Below are 18339 nucleotides of genomic sequence, written 5' to 3'. Positions count from 1 at the left end.
AGTGAAAATTTTCATGGTTCCAGAGAACACTAGGACGATGTTCATGACATTTTTCGAAAACTGTGGTGATGTAGGGAAAATTGTGCTTCATGTGATGTTTACAATCATTACTGAATACCAAATATCAAATAAAATCCACGTAGTGTCATTTGGAAACAAATAAAAGTTCTACCAAGTTGGCAACACTGCCAACCGAATTGCAGCGCACGTAAAAATTATCATATTGATACAAATCAACTTTCTGAACTTTATCAAAGCTTTAACACATAGTTTCTGATTTAACGCGAAATATATGTTTTATTTTCCAATGTCCTTAGCCGATTTTGGGTCCCGAGTTGGAAACCCTGTAACTCGAAAACGAAGCGGAATTCGACTCATGTTTATAGGAACTTTTCTACTGGATTTGATGCCAGAATTCATCTCTCAAAATGTTCATACTCCCTTTCAATTGGCCTTGTGTATATGATCTAAATGCCCATAGGAAATATTTACATTTCAAGTACAAAAATCGAAATTTCAATAATTAATTGCAAATGTTAGGGGCTGCAGCCGCTGAACGGTTAACGGATATTAAATACTTAGGTACTTCTCCAATACATGTAAAAAAATTCAGATTTTTAAAAGGTGGGGTTTTTGAGAAAATGGCGTCCAAACATGTCGTCTTAATAAAATTTTCAGCTTTTCATCATGCTATAACGTGGGATGTAATAATCAGAAACGTAAGTCCTTTACATATTCAAGAGACCTTATGGAGTAGATTTCGATGCTAGAAGCAGATGGTCGATATTGCTCGTGAGGACAGAAAAAAAATGTTTGAAGTTAGCAAAAATTTCACCGAAGTTGGCAACATTGCGAGTGAATTGCGCGATTCCTATTGGACCAATAGACGAATTTTGGCTCTCCACCGAAACATACAACTTTATACTCTTCCTGCTATTGTGATTATGTTACTAAGTACACTCGTTTCTCTACAACAAAACTTTTAATTTGACGTTTTTCAGTTTTTCGAGCAATGCGAGAGGAGGGCAGCCATTTTGGAAGGCTGTATAACGAAGAAAATTTTTTTCAGCAAAAAGAAAAAATATGGGTCTAATAATTTTGTATGCAGTTTCTTATTTTAAAAAATAAGCTAAACCTGAGACAGTCGTGTGGACCACCCTGGACGATTTGAAATGGAATCACTCTAATGGCTATTCTAGTACTATGGCTATTCTTAAAATTCGGATGAAGAAAATGTTCTGGCCTCGGGTATTTAAAATTTAACGTCCAGCATAATAATGAAATTCAGTTTGACGCCACACGATTATGTGCTTTAGACCAAGAGAGACTGATGATTAAGGGAAGTGAATGATGATGGGGGAATTGAGGCAATGATAATGAGGAAGGAAACGGGAGTACTCCGAGAAAACCCACGGACACGTTGTTGTCCACCACAAACTTACTTGGCCTGGGATCCACATAGTAATGAATGTAAGTGATTATGATATAATTGTTGGAATGATAATGTGGAAGGGGACAAAGGAAATCCCGAAAAACTACGGACGCGATGTTGTATATCACAAACACATAGCTTGGGGTCAAATCGGGGACCCCTTGTACCAGGAGAAAGCGCTGTACTGCTGAGTCATCGTGCTTCCTCTGGCATCTTTTAATTGATTGGTTGGTTGATGTAGAGTTTAGAGAGTTTAGCGTCCCATTCAGCACAAGACTGCATGAGACATAGATCTACGGTTTAATGTGGGACCCGAATCACATGAGTTCCCACCGGGAATCGAACCATGTCTTCCGCGCCAAAGGCGCGTACACTAACGATATAACCACAAGGGAGTTCTCTGGTGTCTTTTTGTTGAATCTGGTAAAGTTATTATACAATTTGAAAGTGTGTTTTGAAAGGCGTGCATCGCAAAAGTTTTCTTCAAAACAGCAAAAGAACTCGAAAAAATAAAAAATATACTCTGTACGCCGGTTACATTACATTAAGAAAAAATTAGATTAATTACATTTCAGTGTTAGTTATACCCAGTTCTGTTATAAGTTTAACATCATCTAAATATAAAAACAAAACTCATGTGAGTGTTTTTTTTTTTATTATTATTATTATTGATGTGAAGGTGCAAATCACACTACACAATAGTCTTACGTAACATATTAACGCATAAATTGTTTTTCCGAGTTGTGTGTCTATCTGAGATGGGCCACTCCCGTTTTACATGACAGCAATGACTGTCATTTTCAGAAGTTAGTTTGTATTTTCACTTTTCATAGTTACATCAGCAAGACTAATTTTTATCTCGTTATACTGTCAATTCTGACATACATATGTATTTTAAAAAAATAAGCATAAAGTACTGGAGATACTTTTTGAAGCAAAAATATATGTAAATAATATCGTTTTCTTAACTTTCTTTTTTCTTCCTGTGTCTGAAGTGAATTCGCATATTTCAGTAGTTTTATCATTAAAGTAAGTATTCTATTTTTATCGTTCATTTGATAGTGTTATTTTTGCGAAGTAAGAAAATGAGCTGCTTTGGTATTTATCTCTTGCAAGTACTTTCAAGCATTTTTTCTTTGCAAAAATACTTTAATATTTATATCTAATTATGAAGTGTTATTGCATTTCACTTTATTAGATTTTTTTATTTGAAAAGATATACAGACATACAATTGAAAGGGGCATTTTCCTACTGCGTAATTTTCATGTGCTTTTGTGGAGTAACTTGGTAATTACGACTTTTATTAACGTATACAAAATTGTGTTCCCTTTTCCGTCAAGAAAATTGATTCAAACTGGAGAACTTATTTTTGCGTTGTTGATATAAGAAAAATTTAGCAGTGGGAAAGCACTTCTGCTTTCCACTACATCAACCTTCATAGTTCAGTTCGGTCCTTAATAATAATAATAATAATTCCCTCCTCCTTGTCCATATGTTTATACCAGGGATTAAATTCAAAGTGAGCCCGAGAGAGCTGAGCTCACGCACTAATTTCGTAGGGGAAACCTCCACCATATCGCTCCCATATAGTTATAAGTAAAAGCCATCGGTCTCAAATATTTATATATAAAATACGTATTTTGTGGTAATACTAATACTTTTAACAAAACCATATAACTACGAAATATGAGTTATATAGTTGATATTGGTTGCTTATTTCTATATATTCCTCTCCGTATGATTCATATATTGATATTCATTTAATATTTAATTCAGTCTGTTAAAGTCAGTTCCTATGATAAGGCTACATGAATTAAGCTGCCCTCTCGCGTCAGGATAACACGCCCCTTCTTCCCCTTCCGATGACATTAGAGCTTAATTCCTGATTAGAATTTAATACTATAATAGTTGACCTGATTGAAGCACCTAAAGTTTTTTTTCTTTCTTTCTTTTCGCGAGAAAATGCATTGACTAATAGAAACATCATTAGATTGAATTGTTAAAACATTGAGAGACAAATTTATCTTTTATCAGCTCTTGAATCCTCATTTTTTAAATATATTTTCCCGTACAATTGTACTTCCGAGTATGACGCATGTATGACAGTAATAAGTAATCGTACAAGTCATTATGATTATTGTGATATAGCAATAATATATACAGATGGTGATCAGAAAAATGGAAACACCTGAACGAAATTGCAACTTACCAGATTAATATGGTGTCGGGCCACCTTTCGCCTTCAGAACAGCCTTGATGCGACGTGGGATGGAGGCATAGAGGTCGTGAATGGTAGCAAGTGGAATTTTACACCATTCCTCGTGCAGGGCATCGGCCAGTTCTGTGAGAGAGGATGGAGGTGGAAATCGTCGCCGGAGTCGTGTTTCCAAGACGGACCACAGATGTTCAATTATGTTGAGATCTGGGGATTGGGCGGGCCAGGGGAGGTGTTGAACTTCATCCCGATGTTCCTCAAGCCACGCTGGAACAACGCCAGCTGTGTGAATGGGTGCATTATCATCCTGGAAGATGGCGTCATTGTCCGGGAACAACATCCGGACCATAGGATGCAAGTGTTCTCCTAAAATTGCGACATAATTGTTGGCAGTGATTCGTCCGCTAAGTATGACCACAGGACCCAATGAAAACCATGATATGGTTGCCCACAGCATCACCGAGCCGCTGCCATGTTTCACAATTGGGCGGAGACACTGCAGATCATAAGCTTCTTTGGGCGTTCTCCACACATAAACACGGCCCGTGGTTGGGAATAGGGTGAAGGATGACTCATCCGACCATATAACACGTTTCCAGTCCTCAACGGTCCAAGTTGCATGGTCGCGGCACCATTTGCGGCGTGCGAAAGCGTTATGGTCCCTGATGAGCGGTTTGGCCCGTGCAACATCACCCCGTAAGTTAATGTCATGTAATTCGCGGCGGACTGTGATTGTCGAAACAGGGTGGGGGAGGTGCTGATTGAGTTCCTCCGTCACTTGCTCCGCAGTGGCACGACGGTTCTGCGTGACAATTCGCTTTAATACCCGGCGTGACCTGTCACTCATGATTTTCTTCCGCCCACTGTTCCGCTTCCCCGATGTGGTTTTCCCGTGTGTTGTGTAGGCTGTCATCACCTTTGACACTGTCCCACGCGACACACCTAACACAGTAGCCACTGCCGTCACACTCGCTCCACATAACCCCACACCAACAATTTGCTCTCTTTGAAAATCTGAGAAGTCTCCCATTTTACACTACCTCCGTCTGCTGCATTCACTGGACATTGCTGTTCCACTGCGCCTGACGTAGTATGGAGACCGACCTAACACATCACCATCAGCGGTCCGGCGCTGCGGGCGCCACGACACCACTGCCAACCCATACATCTGACGTGTTGCCAACTATAGGTGTTTCCATTTTTCTGATCACCATCTGTATATATATATATATATATATATATATATATATATATATATATATATATATATATATGATAATAACAATAATATTATATCTGAAAATAATGGCTTTACAATAAAATTACATAAACAATAGGAGTAATGTAGCAAGCTGTTTTATTCGTTGATTTCTTTTTGAGAGTAAGAAGATGCAAGTATGATACATTTAAAAATGGCGTGAGACATTTTCTTTCATAATTCCTGACGAACACGTATCTGCAACTGTATTCTGTTAACTGCTTTGCCTTTTAGGAGATGGTCATAGAGACATTTTGTTAAGAAACCCTTTTACTCTGATTTAAATAAAGCCTTCCCTTGTTCTAGCATTACACATTGTGCTAGAAGAAACACATTAGAGGCATTTTCACTATGGAATTCATATATATAAATCCAGATCATTATATCAAAGATGAGGGGCTTTGAAATTGGGCAGTACTTTCAAATCACTAACAGATTTTGCTGTACTACTGGAATTCACATGGCATTCAATTCAGTGTACTGCTCCCAAAACATCAGGTTACTACTTCACGTAATAAAACATTATCTAAAGATATTTAATATACACTGAAAAATATATTTACAATAATATAGTTGCTTAACAACCTTCACCATTGAAAGTCGGCCATCTTGTGTTTATGTAAGAATGAGACGCTGCCAAGTGTGCACTGTTACCAAATTTCATACTTATAAATAAAAAGATCCTTCATGTAGCCTCTGAGCTTGACTGGAATATCAACTTAACGATGCAGCTGACTGCGTTAAAGCTCATATTTCTGAATGGACTTTTATATCACCATCCCAGTTATATCGAAGTTGCTTTCATCTAGGCGTTGGTTGTTTAGATCTAATATAATACGATTCGAAAACATATCTTTCAATATGTGATGACTTTTTCAAATAATTTTGACTTTCTTGGTGTTCTGTTAGATGTTTCGATAGGGCAGACACCGCTCTAATACTGTATGTTCTTTCTCTTAGATATACCAATGTATAAACCATCGCATAGACAAACGACTTAATAAGACATTAGCATGTATAAAGTTGTTAACAAAATGATGTTTTTAGTCCGTGAAATACTTTTCAGTCTTCATGAGTGATTTGCAACCAATTTAAATACTATATTTGTTCGGAATTTCATTCAAAGTTGAAGACAGTTTGGATCAAAACGAGAAAAATAATCAATTGTTTTTACACGTACGTAATTGAGACATTGTTGGCTAATGAATGAGGTATGTCGAATGCTCTTTTCCTGATTTTATCAAGTGTCCCTATAGAATCCATTCTTTTCTCAAATTTTAAAAATAATGTCAGATTTTTATATTTTCTTCCATTGATACCAATCTATATGCCTTTAAGAAGAAATATAACAAAAGGTACTCTTGTATGAGTAAGTTACCTTATTACGTATATAAAAATCGAAAGTCAAATCCACAAAAAAACTAAAATTATCTTTCTCGTGCTCAATTGTAAACTTAATTTAGTTCTTATAATTGTCCATCTGTTCTATAGGCTATGACCATGTCATCAGCGTACCTATAATACTTTATAAATGTGCACACATTATCTGTATTATACAAAATGATTTGTGGTTCTTGTAAATAGTAATTATAAATATGACAATATATAATTTATAGTTACATTGCTTTTTGTATGTACACGTTTGGTCGTGGAAAAATACTTGGAATAACACAAAACTGGAAGTACATTTTAATGATTTAAGTGTATATTCTTTCTGTTATTGTATTGCTACTTTGCTTTAGTTGCAGGATCAAACTGGAGCGCAGTTAGTATTTCTTGTGAGAGTGCTTACGACGCTAGAAGCTGGAGTTATTCATGTTCTTGGTGATAGAGAGCTAGATCAAGAATTGAGATTTCCGGTACAGTTTTCCCTTTCTTGTTTTGTTACATATTGATAATTTAATGTGTATAGCGTCTCTTTTAGTGTCTTAATGTCTCATCAGTACTATCCTAAATGGTTTGTTTGTTTGGAGTTTAACGTTCCTTCACGGTACCCTTCCATGTTGTATGAAACACAGACTTACAGTTTAAATGGTATCCGAACCACATGTACTCTTCGAATCAACACAAAACTCCTGCATGAAAGACTTCCTTAATCTTTGCTATATATGACGAGGGGAAAGCTGGTATATCTTAGGGGAAAGCTGGTTCAGTTCCTAAAGGGGACCGTGTAATTGTTCATCTGTTCTATAAACTATGAACATGTCATCAGCATATTTACAGTGCATCATACTTGTTTATAGATGTTAGAAGTACGAAGGGCGTCCAATAAGCTATCTGCCTAGATAGGAAGGAATGCGGATAGGCTCATCTGCTCATCATAGTTTTTCGATGTAGTTCCCATGAAGGTCTATGCACCGTCGTCACTTTGTGGGCAGCGAAGAAATCCCAGAGAGTGAAAAAAAAAAAAAAATAGTTTTTGTCATGGCCTGCAAACCATTAGGAAACAGCCTGTTGGACTTTGTTGTCCGACGAAAAACGGTATGCCCGCAGGTGTTTCTTCAGGTTTCGGAAGAGGAAATAGTCATTAGGGGCCATGTCTGAACTGTAGGGGGCATGATTCAACACTTAGAAACCACAGCGGTCTCATGGTGTTTGCACTGCATGGACTCCGGCTTGCTCTCAAGATCTCAATGGTGGATCCAGGTTTCGTCCCCTATCAGCAGTTGAGCCAGGAATTAGTCCTGGTCCTCGTCAAAGAAGTCCAACAAGTCTTGGGACAGCGTTGCTCTAACTTCTGCAAATCCATTGTCGCGGCGTCACATAAACATTCGCTACGCAGCGTAACACAAACACTCTGCTCACGACTACTGCGTTGCTCTGACTGACCTCAAATTGCGCAGCCTGTCAAACTTCATGATGCTCCGCCCTTCCCTTCTTGTCTAGCTAGATAACTTATTGGATACTCCTCGTATATTTATTTATAAGTAAAGTTTATTTATTTATTTATTTATTTATTAGAGCAGCGTTTCTCAAACGGTGGTCAAACCGTGTGCGTGGGTTTTCTCGGGGTTCTCCCGTTTCCTCCCACTTTCTTCATTCCACCATTTCATTCATTACTCATCATCACCGTCCCCTTTAGCCTAACCGGCATAACCGTGGGACGTAAAACTTAAAGATTTCATTTTCATTTTTCAAACGGTGGTCAAGTACTCCATAAAGTCTGATTTTGTGGTTCTCTTAGATTGAATATTACTCTAAACAAGACAGCAAAATCTAAATTCAAGTGAACTGCGTATCATACATACTGTATTTGAGAATCTGAAATAAATGTAGATTATATACAGTTAATTAAGGTAAAGGTTATACAAATTCTAATAACTTATATAGACGATCTATCATAAAATACTGTAAATAGCCTTCAGTTATTATTTTAAAAATAACTGTTATGTGTTTTCTTCTATAAATACTAATATAAAATAAAGGAAATCTTAACTAATACTATTCTAAGAATATGCGAGTAGTATAATATTATACTGGTATATAATGAAAACAAAAACAAAATGTGTATGCTCTCACTACGAAAGACCTGGGTTAGATTTCCGGTGGAAGCTCATGTAGTTCAGATTCCACGTTAAAACTGTAGGTCCACACCTCATATAGCCTCGGTCTTGAAAAGGATATTAAACTCCAAATCATCCAGCCGAGAAAATATAAATTAGATTTCGAAAGAGACAAAAGTAAGGTGGTCCGTAGAGCATTCTAACTAACGAAAGTGGTTTCCACTTAAAAGGAGTTTGAGAACCACTGTATTAAAGACTTAAGTAGCTTTCTTATTCCCATTTCATTTATTGCCAGTATCATTCTACCAATTTCTTATAGGCTGAATCTTAGTAAATCAGACTTGTTTAAAGATAAAAATTAAGCTAACAGTTGACTGAGTGTAAAGGAGTATCAATCACGAGCACATATACTGTAGCAGCATGTTTTCTCTATCTTTTGAATGTGCTTTTTAGAAGTAATAATTCTGTCAATTTTAAGAAATGGACGTTAATACTTTTCACTAAGTCGAAATTTAAATAGTAATCGAGAATAATTCGTAGTATTTTATTTATTTATTTATTATTTATTGGAATGACGATGATGTATAATCTAAATTGTTTTCAATAAATTAAAAGAATTAAAATGTACCGATTATTTATTCTATGTGACGTGAACCAAAATTTCAACATTAGCTCTTGATCTGTGAGAGAAATGAGGGGAATCAAGCGATTTTTCCTTGCACCATATCCTGTAGACATGAAAATTCATTGAAATTTCAAAGAATGAAAAGGTATGGCATGACCTGTGGCTTGTCGTGTCAGTATGTCGTGCACTAGCCTGTTTGTAAATGACTGAGCATAAAACTCATGAGTGAAGATTGTGTACAAGGAACGGGCTGAATGACGTCCCGCATTTCTTTTCTTTTTTTTCTTTTTTTTTTTTTTTTAATTTTGAGCAACGATAGGAGAGATTTCGTGAGAGAAAATGGAATTTGAGATTTCAACGCTTCTGCACACTGAAAGAGTGATTTTTTTTTTATATCCGCTCGTTCGTCCCGATATAAACATGTTTACTCGTCCAGGAGCTGTACCGTTCAACGCATCCGCACCAAATTAAGATTTTTATAGGACTCTGTAGGGGGGATGGGTTTAAATTTCGTTTCTACCACCAAAGATAAGAAGATATTGTTATTTATTTATGTACACTCATGGCCAAAATTATTGTCGCATGTCTATAAACATGTAGAAATATAATTTGATAACGAATTCGCCCGGTATTTCTGATAATGTTAGTATGTGTATAATCGGCAAAGACATGTATGTGGTAAATTTCATGTGAAAAGAGCAGTAAATAAGAAAAATATACCGAAAAAAAACACTTTCTTGTCCATTTAGCAACATTTTGTTTTACTCATTCTAAATTTCGTATTTATAAATCTTTTCCTATGAAATTTACCACAAATATACATTTCCCGATTATACACATAGTATCAGAATTAAAAGTACCCTGCATAATCATTATCAAATTATATTCTTACAAGAAGGCAGTTATATATATGCAACAATAATTTTGGACATGAGTACCATGTACGATATACAAAATTATATGCAACAATAATTTTGGTACCTCGTATGTACCAAAATACTCTGTTAGCTAGCAGATTGTTGTTTTTCGTTTTCTAACAGTGATGCACATACTTCTTAAGTATATACTAGAGGGAAGAGGGGAGTTATTTCGGTCGATTTTCTTTAAAACAACTCAGTCGATTTGTTTACATTTCATAAATATATCGTATCAGTAACCGTACAATGTGTCGTAAGTGATTTCTTATGTAAAAAAGTCCACAAGAGATAGTTTACTCTTTTTTTATTATTATTTTACTATTATCATTATTATTTTACTTTCGAGCATTGATAGGAAAGAAATGGTAATCGTGAAAAATGTCTAATTCAAAATTTCAACGGACTTACATGTTAAATTAATTGGTGTAATTTCACCGACTAGTGGACATTAAAGATTAAAGAATTTAAATCAGGAAATCATTCCTGTTATGTTATTTCAGTAACTTGAGCATAAGTAATCATTTGGATAGCGTGGAGGGGATTAAAATAAAATGGTTCTTTGTCCAAAGACGTAAACAGTAGACCAAGAAATATGTAACACTTTAGTCATGAACCCCTTAAACTGGTTTATTGAGAATTTTTTTTCCTGTTAACGAAGTATTTTTTTTTTTCCCTAAGGACTGAAACTTTACCATGATGTGAGTTCATCAACCAATATAAAAGTTTCGTAACATTACACACCAATAGTGATAAAAAGAGGTCGCGAAACGTACACGATTAAATTAATAAAACAGGTATTTCAGTGAATCCAGGGTTAATATTTCATCGTTTTTTTTTCTTCTTCTTTCCAGATACACCAGCATGCATTGGGTCTACCTCTGGAGAGAAAGTGCTTTGTTAGTTTGAAAGACATGGAACCTGAGTTACAGAATACTTTGTGTTCAGTTCTAAATTTCAAGCCAGTCACTTTTCTAAATGTTCCCATTTTACACTCAACTCTGGATAACATACCGCTTCTAGTTTGTATTGTAAACTATCCAGAGAAAGAAAATATAGTGTCACACTGTGTACAAACTGTAGAAGAATGTTTTGAGTAAGTTTATTAAAATATACAACAATTGAACGTAGAAGTAATGTTGAGTGGCATGTAAAATAGTTTTACTCTTAAAAATATAGTTATTCTATTTATTTATTTATTATTTTTGTATATTGAATCCTGTCTGAGTTGGCTATTTTTGGTTTTAGAGAAAATGTGGACATATACTAACGTTGAACACGTTATAAATCTGCACATATCTACAGCTGTATGGCCAGATAAGGTTATGGCTAAGTTACAGCTATTAACTTAGCGGGTTCTACTGTATGGGCCATTGAAATGAAATAGAGATAAGCTATCATATTTAACTAGTCTGACATAACATATTTTATAGCTGCTGCATTATTAAAATCTCTGCATTGTCTTTTGAGAATATCTACGAAGTAAATTTACTGTATCAGTTCGTATAATATATATCTATGTAAACAAAATGTTTTACGTGACATTTTGTGATTAGACAGTACTTAAATAATCATATAGCCAGTGCCGTTCTTCATTTAAGCTCCCTACTGTTCGATAAAACTTCCTTACTGCATATGATACGATGCGAATATGAATATATAAACGAAGCATGAAATAGGCTCACTATATCCCCAAAACATAAACCAACGAAAACTCTCTTAAATGAAATGAAATGTGATCTGGACTCATTTCAGTAAAGTCTATCGTCTTCCTCCCTCCCCCCGAGATAATATATATTTCGTAAGGCTTTAAGTTGTGTCAAATATTATCCCCTGAATTCAACTTGTAAAATATGGAATGGGACTCTATACCACTAAATTAATTTAAAAAGCAGTGAAAATAATTGAGGTGCTGCTACTGTCCATTATCTGCGTGACATATATTTCCCTAAGAAGAAGCATAAATATAATCTGGGCTTGGTTCAGTAAAACGCAAACTGGGGATCCCTAGAAATAATACAAGTGTTTATTATGATTCTAAATTGTAGGGGGCCCAACTTCATATTTTCTGGGAAGGCCAAATATTAATGTTCACCCGCTTCCCTTACGGAAAGTTATGGCGCTGCATGTAGCTCAGACACACTCGTCCATTCCCATGTACTATCGCAGTGCAGAATGATTAGTATCAGTTTTCTGTAAATTGCATAGACGTGATTTTAGATTACGCAGGTATTGACAAAATAAATTTATAAATGGCTAGACAGCATAGTAAAATCACTAGTTTGAAGAGTCATCATCTACTCATTACTAGTTCTTTCATAGCCTGTCCACTTTAAATATTAGCGGTCAGCTTTGTAACGCGGCAAATTCTATATCTTATAGTTTTTTTTTAGCAACATTGCTTCTCCCGGTGAGTACGTGTACTTTTCTTTTTAATTTCCTAAGTACGTTTGTTTTGCGTGGCAAAAACTCCAGAGGATTCACAAATCCGTCAAAAGCTTTTTAACTAATTGGAATCACACTTAGTAAATTGATAGTAAATTTGTTGAGTGTGTCATTGTATAAGACTCTATCCAATAGTTATAGTAGTCTTTACTTAACTTGATTTAGAATCTATATATATTTTTGCATAAGCAGGGTTGCAACAAACAAAAGTTCATATTCTCTGTCTCTTTCAAGCTTTTCTGGGAAACCTATTAAAACATGCTGCGAACAGGGACGAGTAGAGAACTTTTTAAAAGATTTTTTTCTCAGCATGTCTGTTACGTACCAATGAGCATAACATTTTGAATAGTATATTTCCTCAAGTAAATTCTTCTCATACTGAATTCCTCTTTATATGTGAATGCTGCATTTCATACTGCTGCTCTAATTGTTTCCTTTGAATGACCCTTATATATAGTTAGTTTACTTAGTTCACATATTTTAATAAATGAAAAGATATAAATTACGTACTTAGCTGTGCTTATGTTCATTTTTCCGGAAGATACTCTGGTTACCTTGCTGTAACTATATTCGCCTATTGAATCAGTTGCAGCAAGATGACCAAAATATCGTCCGGAAAACAAACTAAGCGCAGCTAAGCAAGTAATTTGTGACCATTATATATGTTTAACTAGATGGACAATGAGAATGTAAAAACTACCTTTATGCTTCAATATAATACTTTTTTTTTTTTTTTTTTTTTTTTATCCTGCATAATTTTCCTGTTCTTTTTTGCAGGTATACTCTTTGTTTACTGCTCAATACTTTAGCCTATGAAGAAGAAAAACGGCTCAAAGTACAGTGTCAGTCTTTGCTCAATGTAGCCAGAAATATATTTACTCACTTAGGTAAGATCGTTTTCGTTGATACTGATTCATGCAATGTTTTGATTTTGTACTTACCAATTTCATGTATTCTTGTGTTTCAAGAGTCCAATTCTGATTTTAGGAACTACTTATAGAGTTATACCACAGTTTGGAAATCAAGATACGAGATTAATCTGAAAATAGATTGTTAAGATTTTTGAATCTGAATCTCTGTTTGTATTCAATGCTGCTAAATAAAATGGAAGAAGTTTTCATATTTTCCTATTTTAGTTCCCTAATTATATTTGTAGCATATATTTTTGTTTGCATTTGTTCCGGATATAATAGTAATAGTAAAAGTGAGATTTCCATAATCTTAATTGGTAGAGAGGGCGGCAATTATGTAGCAAGTACGCCATTTTCTATTACATTCATTTTTGCGTAGTTGACAATATGGAAACAGATAAATCTGTTTCGTAGAACTCTTGTCGTGGACACATATATCGTAATTAAATAAATAAGTAAAAAGAGTACAAGCAATATTGCAATCCGTTTTTTGTCATTTAAGAGCTTCTTTTAATCTGTATGAGTTAAAACAACTTAATAAGAAAGAAAAAAAGTGAGAAACTATGGAAGAGCTGAAAAATGTAGCCGCTGGATTGACGAAGACTCTTACCTTCCGCTAGCCAGGCAATTGTATCACCAATTAAGCTACAGTGACACGATCAGTTCTTCTGTGTTCCTTTTTTTCGGCATTTTATTCCTCAAATAGTTACTGGCGCTAATCTGTTGGTAATTTGAATCGTTGGTTAAATATCAGTTGTATGCTGTTCATACAGTTAACTATTTTATATGCACCAAGTTCAGAGTAACGGTGGAATAACACAGAAAAACCTGACTACCTTAGCTGATGCGTCTATCGTTATTAGATTATTTGTACAAACTGCCGACAGATGACCAGTGAGCAGAGATTTGAGAAATGAAGCGTCAAAAACAAGAAGTGATCGTGTCACTGGTAGTAACTGCTCTGCTAATCCAGTGGCGAATTTTTCCCCTTATTGGGTATTTTTTGTTATCATATGTACTTTGTGAAACTTCGTGAATATAGGATAATTTAAGTAATTGAGTTTTAAGTAGTTGTTTTAATTTCGCATATTATGTGAGTAGAGGGCAAAATGTGAGAAATTAAGTGATTTCGACGTAACTGCAACATGGACATTTGATTTACGAGAACTTCGGTCTTAGTGGTTATAAACTATTAAAAACGAGGAGCGTTTGGTATGATTCATGTTTGTCACCACACACACTGATAATATGTGGTATATTTTCAAAAATATAATCAATCAATTGTTAATTTAAAAGTATTATGTGACGTTTCGTAGTATTATTTAACAGAAACAGCTATTAATTAAATGTTAGTTGTTCATTTTTTTAAATTTCATTTTTCCAGATAATATTACCGATCTATTGAGAGAAATAATGATGGAAGCTCGAAAGTTAACGCAAGCTGAACGATGCTCTCTTTTTTTGTTAGACCGTGAACGTTGTGAATTAGTTGCTAAAGTCTTCGATGGAATACCATCATCCACTGATAATAATGGATTTGGGGTAAGTGTTTGATGGCCGAACATTTTGACAGAAAATGAAAGGTATTTTTGCCAGTCAGATGACTGCATTAATTAGCTAACACCCCAAATGTTCTTTTCTTAACTGCACATTCAATATTTCCTTCTTCCTTTAATCCTTATTTCCATCAATTTTTGCCGTTTATTTTCGATTTTGCGTGACAATTGTAGATCGATTCGCGTTCCCTTGTGGCGTAGAGTTTCTTTAGAGAAGAAAAGAATTGATTGAACAGGTTAATGAAGGTAATTCTTTTATTTATAGTAATTAGTAAAATGTGTAGCAAAGTCAGTTCAAGATTCTTAGTGCGCTATCAGAATATCGAAAGTATAGATAAGTTCGTGACATGTTGTTCTTTGTTTTGTCTTCTATATTCAATCCATAAATAAGACTATATTTCGTTAAGTGGCTCTTTGCTGCTACTGATACGTTTGTTTAAACTTCGTTATTTTTGCTGTTAGTATCGAATAATTTCTTTCTGCTTCAGGCTTCATCGGAAATCAGAATTTCTGCCGACAAAGGAATCGTTGGCCATGTAGCTATGACAGGGAAACTTCTAAATATACGAGACGCTTACTCGCACCCTCAATTTTATAAAGGAGTGGATGAAAACACTGGATTCAAAACGAGGTAAGGTTATCGTAAAACAAACATAGTGTGCATTTATTTTAATTACCTATTGTTGGTTTTGTTGAAATTAAGTGTCTAAATCAATTATTGTATCTTCTTAACCAAATACTGTGCTATAAGTAAACACTACTTGTACTATATCACCGAGAATACACACACACATACACAGTGATCACCTGGTGATTTTCTTTATTAAACATTATTGGGTTTGTTTGCAGCTCTCATAAATTCCATGAAACCCTTACAAATTCACTAGGAACCGAGGTGGCTCAGTGGTAGACTTGATGGTGCGGAGTCACTGGTTCGATTGCAGCTCCCGCCAAATGTGTTTTGTAGTGGACGAAAACTCTGTGCTTGAGTTTCTTCTGGGGTTTCCCGTTTCTTTCCACTTCCACCATTATCGTCCATAGTATCTTCGTCTCCTTTAGCCTCGGTGTATAATCGTCAGATGTTAACTTTAAAAAATAAGGAATTCACTCTACTTTGCTTCTAGAAGATATTTTCTAGAATTCCTCATAATCTGAAAAACTATCTCTCATAATCTCAACTATATTTGCGCAAATTGTCTAACTACTGACAACAATAGGATATATGTCGGCTCTACAGAATAGAGCATATGCCTAGTTCATACAATACTTTTCACCTATTACTTACAATTTATATGACAAAAATCCAAAAATTTGGCTTAATTTCTTCAGGTCTTTAAGAATTATATTAGGTAGAAGTACGACATAGTGAAATGTAATATAAGGTTTTTATAATATCATTCCTTGTAATTGATATTAATGTATCTTACTTTTTATTTTTATTTATTTTCTTGTTTTGTTTCACACATTTGGAAATCTTTTTCTGTGCCTTTCATTTTATGGGAAACCTATTATATATAACATTTTGGACAGTGTTCAGGGGGAAAAAAAGTACTTGGAGTGTTACCATTTGGTATCTTTACAGTGGGAAGATCCGATCAAGTAAAATTAATCTGCTTCGTTGAAATGAATACTATTTAATGTATACCAATATTTTACTGTTGTGTATTCGGAAATAATATGTGCGCCTACGACATCGAGATTGTGTATAGTCATTCGTAGAAATTATATTACGCAGTTTTGTAATCTGGAGAGTGTAGGCTTAACATTGGCTGAATGTGGTTCATTGCTGCCACTAGCAACAACTATGTTCAGTGTGTTATTGCAGTTACTCTGTGATAAGTTCACGATTATGTTGAACGCTCCTTATTTTCAAATTAACAGAAAAGATGGACAAACTTATTTAGATTTTTCTCTCATAATATTGCATTATTACATTGCTCTCAATAGAAATAGAAAATAACGAAGAGAAAATAGGTATTATTTACTGTGAAGAATAAATGAAATGTAATCTTAAGGCTAAAGAAATGAAATGAAATGAAATGTAAATCTAATTCTCCCATGATCATTCACTTGCCTTAGTCATTCGTTTCTCTTAGCCTAAAGGGCATAATCGTAGGACGTTAAACGAAAGGATTTCATTTCATCTGTATGAAGGTAAAGGTGAAAGAAAGCCCAATAACTCGCCATATAACAAAATAAAACTCTCCAATATTACTGCAATTATTATTATTATAGTGATCGCAGTGGCTCATGAAATCTGAGCCCTACACTAATCATAGAACTATTTTGTCACATGTAATATACCAGAAAACTTTGGTACGATTCGTAGAGCTTTCTCTCTAACGCATACTTGGAAAAAACGTCAAACATGAGAAGTGCGCCAACGATGTTGCTAAACTTTAAAGACATAGTAAACAGCTTAAAAAAAAAAAAAAGTAAAAGTAAAATAATAATAATAATAATAATAATAATAATAATAATAATAATAAACAAAACGGAACGTAGCGGCAATCTGACAACCTGTACCCTCAGAAGATTTCACAAAGCGCGGGAGACGATACTGGTAAAATTTAATAGATGGGGATTGACCACAACACCACCCTGATATTCTATTGGGTGGTGAAATCGGTAGATCTAGATCAAGTTTCGCGAGTCTTTTCTATCATTATAGCAATAGTAATTATATAGTGTCCCAAAAAATTACTGTCTACTTTAATGATGGACTGCTATAATTGACAAAAACTACTTATTGGGTAATTGGGAGATGGAGGAAAAATTTTTTACACCATTTGCTCCACAGGATTCATAAGTTATCGGGATTATCGATGAATCTGGAAAATAGAAGGGTATTACAATTCGATAATCTAGGATATTTAGCCATCGTATACAATGCCGTTAAATTGTACAGCAATAAATTAAATTACACTAGTTAACAAAGGTTTTGTTACATAAAAGGAAATACCTGTTCTTAAAGGAACTTTTTGCGCTGAATTCGAATATGCACTCGGTTTTTCTCCATCACGTACGATTTTCCCGTAACAGAGGGATTTTCGGGAAAATCCCTCAAAAATTTCCCTTTTCGTTTATTTTACACCCCAAGATCTTGTCCCCTTGCATATACAAACATAGAAATTATACCTAAGTATACTTTTATTATTCATATTTAACAAACCCTCCAAGTTTCGTAATAATCGCTTTATTCTTTCTAGAGAAATAAATATGTTTGTATGTATACTGTGTGTACTGTTTATTGCACCTTATAGTAATGCTTTCAGATCTCTTAAGTTGAGGTAAAACGTTTTGCTTTATTACCACAAACACATATATAAAATATAATACAATATAATTTACAAGTGTGACAATTTACAATAAACAATAATACAAATGTACCAAAAGGTCATGAAAAGACAATCAAAACTATCACAATATATGAAACTTCCATTGGGTTACAAAAACGTACACTACTTCCTTCTTTTGTA

General features: G+C 34.6%; 1 protein-coding gene across 3 annotated transcripts in view; it reads left to right on the top strand.

Moving 5' to 3' along the window:
• The window catches only part of LOC145686153 (cGMP-dependent 3',5'-cyclic phosphodiesterase-like), a 233334-nt gene that overhangs the window by 171027 nt on the left and 43968 nt on the right, over nt 1–18339 (top strand). For all 3 annotated transcript variants that reach the window (XM_081759149.1, XM_081759150.1, XM_081759148.1), the window contains exons 3-7: nt 6649–6765; nt 10803–11044; nt 13171–13280; nt 14689–14846; nt 15349–15491. In XM_081759149.1, coding sequence (XP_081615275.1) covers nt 6649–6765; nt 10803–11044; nt 13171–13280; nt 14689–14846; nt 15349–15491 — 770 coding nt within the window. The remainder of the gene's footprint in view (nt 1–6648; nt 6766–10802; nt 11045–13170; nt 13281–14688; nt 14847–15348; nt 15492–18339) is intronic.

The sequence above is a fragment of the Thermobia domestica genome, chromosome 5 (genome assembly GCF_964235325.1).
Source record: "Thermobia domestica chromosome 5, izTheDome1.hap1.1, whole genome shotgun sequence".
NCBI lineage: Eukaryota > Metazoa > Arthropoda > Insecta > Zygentoma > Lepismatidae > Thermobia > Thermobia domestica.
Note: the sequence above shows the minus strand (reverse complement) of the source record. Positions and strands in the feature narration are given on the sequence as shown.